The 8,939-nt window shown below is 45.0% G+C and overlaps 1 protein-coding gene across 1 annotated transcript; it reads right to left on the bottom strand.

The window, feature by feature from the left end:
• Window positions 1–474: 474 nt before the first annotated feature.
• foxh1 (forkhead box H1) lies at window positions 475–5,981 on the bottom strand. Its single transcript, XM_077000871.1, has 4 exons — window positions 5,841–5,981; window positions 3,770–4,365; window positions 3,107–3,211; window positions 475–2,977 (listed from the first exon to the last, which is right to left on the bottom strand). The coding sequence occupies exons 2-4, from the start codon at window positions 4,274–4,276 to the stop codon at window positions 2,039–2,041; spliced, it is 1,551 nt and encodes a 516-aa protein (XP_076856986.1). The 5' UTR covers window positions 4,277–4,365; window positions 5,841–5,981; the 3' UTR covers window positions 475–2,038.
• Window positions 5,982–8,939: the final 2,958 nt, after the last annotated feature.

Raw genomic sequence — 8,939 nt, forward strand, 5'->3', positions numbered from 1 at the left:
CTCCCTCCAGTGGACTCGGAAATAAAGTAACTTGCTTTCTAGTTTTTTGTTCTGTAGTATAGAACAAACACCATTATAGAGTAACCAGACTGTCATCCATAGTTCTGTATTGTTTCAATAGTGATTCTGTTACATCAGCCCTGCGCCCAGCATGTAAAACACCCCCCCCCCCTCGAGTCCGGGAGTCGGTCAGTCAGAGAGAAAAGCAGGCAGCTCTTCTGGGGTTTAACCCTTAAATGCACACCAACCAGTCTCATACACATAACGTAGTCCATCCATCCACTCTTACAGCAATAAATAAACCGAATGCACTGAACCCTGGAGTGGCCCACAGTGTGATAACAGCCAGACCCGACAGAGCCCCAACCCCCACCCCAGTGCATGCTGGGAGATCTGGGGTTAGACAACACAACACATGCCTAAAAGACACTGGTCAGAAAACATGACAGTCATTAACAAGTAAATAGTAATTATGGCAAGCAAAAGTTTTATTAAGATCAGCAACACAGTAAACATCCTTCAACACACGTGTGTTGACAGTCCAGTCATAGCTGGGGGGGACGCTCATCCTGCATGTGTTAGTTCACAGATCAAAGTGGACACAGTTACTCAAGGTTTTAGAGATCCTCTCCTGTTTTTGGGATGATGCTTCTGGTGAGCAAGAAAAACTCAAACCTTAGACCACAAGCTGCTACTGAAGGATAAACCTTGAACACAATCTCATTTAAGATCAGAACTTTAAAAACTTCACAAAATGTTTTAGACATGTCATTGTCCAATCTATTCATGGCACGTACTGATCAGTTGCCTGCCATATCTCTTAAACGTCAGTGTTATTTGAATTCTAACAGTGAGGTATTTAAGTCACTTTAAAAATTATATTGCAATTACATGTGGGGCATACATTGTGATCGGGGCTTTAATATTTAGACATTCACAGTCGGGTAGGTCACATTTATGTGAACAGAAAAGATTGTTCTAGCCTGAAAATGTTTTAAACATTTTAAACATATTGCATATAGGAGGACATTGTAAAAATGCTGTAGACACTATTTTTTTATGCAATATGAGCTGAATTGTCCTGGTTTCTCTTGAGGGTATCAAGAGGGACAGAAAGAAGTGTTTTTCAGAACTATCTGTGCAGATGGTCTACTGCGAGATAAGTTTGATAGGTCTACTGTGAGAAGTTTCAGCACATTGCTTTGAATAGCTCAGGAGATTACAGACTAATGACTGCGTCTCCCCCGCCTCCTAATCACAGCCTGCACATGCAGATGCACAGAGTTCTAAAAGGGAGGGGCATGGGGTCAGGGGAGGGGCCAGGGGTTGGGAGTGTGAAGAGGGTCTTTACAGGAAAAACAGAAACCCCCAAAACTATGATCACTAGTGGGACACTCCAGTCTCAGTGGAGCCACAGCATGAAGGTCCCCAGACAGCATGAGTCCAACTCCTGTGTCACCTGTCCTGCTGGAGTTCACCTGCAGCACTGTCCTAAAACATCCTGAACTCATATCGCCACACAGGGCGTTAACACCTGCCTCTGCAATCCAGGCAGTAAAACATTTGATAAAATCTTTATAAAAAAGATGACAATGAGGTAGGAAGTTCTAATTCATCATTCAAAATTCATTTACCCTGATAAAACATTTGACATCATAAAACATAAGTCGGTCCAGTGTAAAGACTGCATCACTGACACCAACACTAGCACATACCCTGCTTAGACCCGTCAATTCACATTTACAACCTGAGCTTAAGAAACACATTCTCAAAGTTAAAAAGACATTCAAACGTTGAGGTAGTCAACAAAAAGCTTCTTCAGGAGAAAAACACACAAGTCCACACGGCCAGCGCAAAGTGTCTGTTCATCATCCTTGATAGACTGAGGTATTCATCGAGTAGAATTCCTTAGGAATGTATTTGGAACCATTCCAAGTCTGGAGTTATGGCTTCACACCTGGAATGTCAAGATGTGCAGTGTCCAGGTGAAATGTAAGTGATGCTTTCATGTGACCGGTCCCGGGATACAGAGCCTGGGTTAGGAATACTTGCTGAAGGAAGGTGCGTGTTGTAAGCCATACTGATCTGGTGTTGAAGGTACAGTGTGATTCACAGCTCCAAGGACGTCAAACACACTCTTGTTGGGTGGAACTGACTGCAACATTCTGTCCAAGTCCATAAGGAGAGGAGGAGCTTGTATCGACACATGCCTGCTTGGTAGGAGGGGCCAGTAGCCATGGCTGCTAAAGTGACTGGGTGCGACATGAGGCCCACTGTAGTTGTAGAATGGAATACCCCCGAGTGGCATGAACGGACCACCACTGAAGCGCAGGCTAGGAGGAGCAACAGCGTTGGGAGGCGTGTACTTTGCGTAAGAGGTTGGCAACTCCCATGGAGGGGCGGAGCCACGTTTGACAGTCTTGTTCGGTGGCGGACAGGACTCGCCGTGTCCATCTGGGCCCGCCTCCCCGTCGCTGCCCCGTTTGCTGGGCCGGGTCAACCCTCTCCACTCCTCATCTGACGAGGAAGAGGCGGGGCTAGCAGAACTGGCTGATGCACTGTGATTAGAGGACGGCTGGCGAGAAAGTACAAGACTGTTGTGAGGAGGCTCCACCCCCCAGCTGTCTTTTCCCCTAAGCCCCTCTCCTGCAGTGCTGACTGGCCTGAAACTGTGGAGGAGTGAATCAATGGCAAAAGATGAGTCCAGTTTGGGACGGTATGGGTCCTCTGGAGGTGGGGGGGCACTGGGCAGTGGAGGTTTGGGGGCGGGCAGTGGGGGTTTGGGGGGAGGCAGGTCAGCCTTGTGGGCAGGTGAGTGACCTTGAAGGATGTAGGGTGAGAGGTCCTGGGCGAATATGGTCTCGTCCTGACGGGACACGGCTGTGTTCTGCCTCTTCAGTAGCTCCAGAGGAACCCTGCTGACCTCCAGTGCCCAGAAATTCCCTTTACCCTGTGGTTTCCCAGGATCCTTCAGCACCTAGCCAAAGAGAGACTGTGGTCAGTATTAGTCTGCGCTAGTGAAGCTGAACTGGTTCAGCAGGACTGGGCCACTGGTCATTAAACACAGAATGGACAGCTAGGTAGGAGCATACGCCGATATACACACCTTAACAAAGCAGTCGTAGGAGGAGAGGTTGTGTCGGACAGAATCTCTCCACCCTTTATAGTTGCCTTTGAAGAACGGGAAGAGAGTGCTGATCTCTTTGAGGATCTGAGAAAACATGAACTGCAGTTCAGATACAGACTGCCAGAACTGGTTTTAGTGTTCAGTAGTTTCCACTGATGTAGGTCATCACATGCAGTGGAGATTTTAAAACCATCATCTCTGCTGCAAATAAGTTATTGGCAATTGTGACCAATTCATGAGCGATATTTCGATCATTACACAAATAACTTGTTTCAAATAAACTAAACACACAAAGGACAAATCCTAATTTCACTTATCCCATGGGTGTTAACCTTAACTAATGTCGGTCAGAGATTTTTATCTGCTTTCAAATATTGCTTAAGCATGGTCAATTAGTCTGTGTGAGGACAAGAATGATTGTCACCGGGCGCATTTGCTTAGGTGCGAACCAGAGGCGCTCTCGCGACGTCACACCTTCAAAAGAATATTTATTTTGTGCTACAACGTCCTCGTAGAACAGGGGAACCACGAAACTGGGGTAAACTTTGGCCACCCGTGACAAAATACGAGGTTTCAGTTGCAGGGGAAACACATACACAATTTCCGATTAAAGTTCACAAGTGACTGGTGAAGTTGTCTTACCTCTGATAAAGTGAGCTTCTTCTCCGGGGAGTTCTGGATGACCATGGCGATCATGGCGAGGTAGGAGTACGGTGGTTTGGGGTAGCGCTGATAGTTCTTTTTCTTTCTACCACCAGCGTTTCCATTTTTATTCGTTAACCTCGGCAAATCCTCCTGCTCCGAATGCTTGCTCTGTGGATCCGCTGTGAGCAGGGGCACTGGCGGATAAGACGACCCGCGGTCGTGCGCCAGAACGTTCTCCATAGACGCGCTTCCCCGGGCGAGATGGTCGTGTGCAGGATCCTGGAACCGGAATCCCCCCTCCGGCCGCGGGTTTCTTGCGCAGTACCCGCGCTGGCCCGGCGAGTTGCGCGCTACGTTACTTTTATATTGCATCTGTTGCGCATTGCGAGGTAGTACCTGCGCTGAGCTGAAGTCAAGGTGATGCTCGTACTGTACTCCTACGGACGGCAAGTAAGCAGTCACGGGTGGTGCCAACAACCCGGGACCCCCTCGGAGTTTTGTCATGTTGATGAGCGCAGGGCGTCGAGGGAGCGCAGCAGGAGGAGGGGGAGTCGGTCCTTAACCCGTGGCAGACCGCTGGCTCCAGGTCGACTCTATTTGAGGAGCAAACAATTAACAACTTCATGTAATTCCCGCTGCGTAATCGAGGAGAGAATGGGCCGCTATCGCTGCGCGGACTGACTGATCACCCGAGGGGGAGGGTCCGTCCGGCCGTGTGAGAGCGACAGTAAAGCTAGAAATATCCCACACGCCGGTCACATTTGCAACTTCTCACATTCTAGAGCTCATCTCGATTAAAGTGCACCTCTCCCCGAGACCTCCTTCATATCCACAGCTATACGTGTTTTATATAATATTTTATTCTTGAAGGTGTCAATGAGATTGTAGATGTGAGATTGTAACACCCCCCTCCCCACCCACACCCACACAGCCGCCGGGGGCACCACCCCCTTCCAGGTCTGTGCGTTGAACGTTTGCTTATAGTGACCACAGATAAGTACAGAGATGCGCCAATGTGTCACTAGCACAAGACGCCACAGAGACTCCCGATCACCGTGCTGCCACAAATCTTAAAGGACGGGGATCAGTTCTGAAAGCTCACTATCCAGAACAGACCTTCTCCCCTATTCGGACTTGCCGCAGCCGCTAAACAAAGGTCACAAGCAATATACATACGGTGGAGTGGATAATAAACATATGCAAATGTTACATTCAAATTGAACACCTGTGGTTTGAAAATCGCAGGTTACATCACTCAGGTAAGCACGTAGGCCCACTTATAACAAATCAAACATACGTGGAGTAATGTCGCCTTTCTCCAGTTATACGGATGGGATACGCATCTGTCCAACCACAGAATCACACTCGGCCTTTGTATGCCTAGTATTTCTTGAACGTCTAACGTGAAGCGTTGTTACAGTGTCGGCTGTATTATTTTGGCTGGAGTGGCATTAAATACACCATCTTCAGACAGGCACTCTCAAGAGTAGTGGTACACTCATTTTCATTCACAGCAGGGCACATATCCCGGAACATGGACGATGGCACTCGACGTCAGGAAAAAGGTTTCGGGGATTCCTGCCATTGTCCTCGATAATAGAGTGCTAATGTCGGAGATCTTGCCTCTCAGCAAGACAGTGAAAACAAGTTGGATTAGTGGAATTCTCTCCAGCGTGTGGACGACACAGCGACGCGGGGGTGCTGTTTAACATACGAGTGGAGACAATAGACGATTGAAAACTATACTTACTGCCTGTGCGCTTTAGAATTGGGGAATAATCGCCTTTAGAACTAGTGGCAATGATGTTTAATTTGTCATCTAAGAAGACGCACTATTCTCCTATGTTTATAAGATTTAATACATCAGCAAGAAGACACCTGTGTTGGTTGGTGTAGAAACGTGCCTTGGCCTACTTGATACAGACTAACGCAGTGACCATTCTTTGGATTACAGTTAGAAGAGGAAGGTCTTACACCTCCACTCTTGAGCGCTGCGCTTTCTTTCATTTTCTTCGCATATTACACAACATGATACTGGCCATCAGAACCTACTAATGTTTTGAAATACCTGCAAACGTCTTCAAACTGTGCGTTGATTGGGTGCAATTCATATCACTTCGAGCCGATGGAAGGGTTATGCGTTTTTTTTCTGTTTTGTTGGGTATATAGATCCAAAAAGGTTATTGGCGCTGTAGTGACCACCCCACCTGTATGGCTCTTAATTAGGCCACCTGAAACCTCGGATTGGTTCAAACAGCTCACGCTGATGCTTATACAAACGGACATGTTAAGATAATTCACACCTGAATGTCAATTGTGTATACGACTACTACTTTTCATTCGTCTTTTGCAACACATTTAGAAACCAATAAACACGTTTCATAAGTGAAAGTGTATTTCATAATAAAACAAGATGACTGAAAGTTGCGTTGTCACAAGCCTGAGGTCATATTTGGTCACAGATATTCAGGCGTTGACGTGTTTTTACTTAAAGGATCCATGAACTGATTAACTGTTCTTGGGATGTCACATGCACACATATTTTGCACTGTGCTTACGAGCTGTTAATTTCTTCAAATGTCTTCAGAACATGTGTAGAAGCAGTAATATCAGTGATCTGACAATGTCATGTTAACATAACATGCACCAAAATTGTAATTTACAAAACAGAGTGTTTACCTGAAAAAATGTTAAAATACTGGCAATCCATACTGTAGATGAAAACATGAATAATTAATTACATCATCATATTGTCATGCAGTTGGTTTTTCTGTAATGCAAATGAAATAGAACAAATGGTTGCCTACCCCCACCCCAACACACATACACATGCGCGCACACACTGATACTCACACACACGCACGCACACTGATATTCACATACGCACACTGATACACTCTCAAACACACATGTACTGATACTATCACACACACGCACACAAATTGATACATTCTCTCTCATACACATGCGCAAGTGTCACCTGGTCTTATCCTACTCCATCTGAACAATCTCCCTCTGAGAGGGTCAAATGTTTTTGCAGCTGAGATACAATATGAGGTATTCTGTTTAGCTGTGCCGTCTGTACCCTCTATCTGAGCCCTCTGTCCGTGCTGTCCATCTGAGCCCTCTATCTGAGCCCTCTGTCTGTGCCCTCCATCTGAGCCCTTTGTCTGTGCCCTCCATCTGAGCCCTCTGTCTGTGCCCTCCATCTGAGCCATCTGTATGTGCCCTCCATCTGAGCCATCTGTCTGTGCCCTCCATCTGAGCCCTCTGTCTGTGCCCTCCATCTGAGCCATCTGTCTGTGCCCTCCATCTGAGCCCTCTGTCTGTGCCCTTCATTTGAGCCCTCTGTCTGTGCCCTCCATGTAGTCTGAACCCTGTGACCTACATCTCCACTACAAGGACTCACACAGGGAAACTTTCACCAAAGGGACACTGATACTTACAGGAACACTCTCGCCATCGGGACACTCAATAATCATGATTATAAATTAAAGATGAAAGTAGGATACTTTAAGTATGAAAATAATACTTTAAAGCCAATGAAGTGACGAATGTGATAGAGCAAATAAAAGCTGTGTATCTGTGCTCTGTCTATAATTGCATCTGTTCTGTGTGTCTGTAGTGTGTGCACTGTGTGCATGCTGTGTCTGGTCTGTAATGTGTTTGTACTGAGTGCATGTGCTGTGTGTCTGTAGTGTGCACTGTGTCTATAGTATCTGTTGTGTGTCTTTACTGTGTGCGCTGAGTGTAGTGTGTGTGTCTGTAGTGTGTGTCCGTGCTGTGTAGGGATGGAAAGTAGCTGCATACCCTGTGTGATGTAGTCACTTCTCTGTCATATCACCTTGGTCTATAACAGCAACACTTTATGTGGTTAATGGTGAAATGTAGTAAAATATCTCATAATTGCCAGTCTTTGTGAATTTGAACAGAAACTGCAGTTAACCTCAGATCAGCCTATAAAGGCATCCTATATTTGTTCTCAGGTAAATAGCCTCTATCTCTGTAATCAAAACCAGACAGGACACTTTGCTTCCTGTGGCTCTCTGCACAATGTCACCATGGCGATAGAGCAGTGTGACTTTCTGAGTAATCTCCAGATTAAAGGGTGATGGTTCTCCTGGGGTTAGGTCAGGAATTGTCCTGGGAACCATCTCAATATAGGAGTGATCATTGAGCACTTATGTGTTTACTTGGTGGGGCTGGTTTATGGTTTTTGTATTGTACCTATAATTAAAAAAACAAACAACACAATAAAGAATAAATACATTTATGAAAAATACATATTATATTTAAGTGCATTCAAAATATCCCTTTTAAGTTAATGGAAGATTAATCATGTATCATACAATTCTACAATATTATATTTATTCCCATAACATATTCTTTATTTGGAACATGCCTGTAATTATATAGCTCTTAGATATTAATTGAGCTTTACCTCTTTAAAAATGTCATTTTGTAGCACATTTTAGAATTAATTGTCAAAAAGAGAACTTGAATCTGACACAAATTTAAGATTGACTTTTACCATTGACCTTAACGATGTCTACATTCTTCACACTAACTGGTATTTAATCTGGAAACTGTTATTGTTTCACTCACCGAGAGTATACATCTGCTCAAAGAACACCACCATTGCAGACAAATGTATGACCTGTATTGCAATGAGTCAGTTAAAATGAATTAATGTAACTACCTGACCCACACCGTACACTCAAGACATGTAACTACACTAGCACACTCATCTCTCAAGAGCAGGAACCACAGAAATACACTCAATACTACACTAGTTCACCTGGCTAACATTCTCCAAATGGTTTTCTGTGCGAGTGCATCACACATCACAGTATTAAGTAGCCTAATGTTAACACACCTGACACAAACACAATCATGGTCATTCATTCTGAACATATGAATACAACTACTGTATTAATAATTTTCAGTTCCTCTCAGGATTACCTGCCACAATTTGTTAACCAGAACATTCATCTAGAGCAGGAGTAGGTAATCTTATCTGGAAAGAACAGCCTCACCAGCCCTTTGCAGATAAGATTCTGCATGCCTGTCTAGAGGAAGAGGTAGACCTCTACAAGACCGTCTCTCAGGCACAACAATTGAGTGTACTTTACGGTCCTACATGTAAACTTTTTCATACTTCCTAGGA

The sequence above is a fragment of the Brachyhypopomus gauderio genome, chromosome 3, assembly GCF_052324685.1.
Source record: "Brachyhypopomus gauderio isolate BG-103 chromosome 3, BGAUD_0.2, whole genome shotgun sequence".
Lineage (NCBI taxonomy): Eukaryota > Metazoa > Chordata > Actinopteri > Gymnotiformes > Hypopomidae > Brachyhypopomus > Brachyhypopomus gauderio.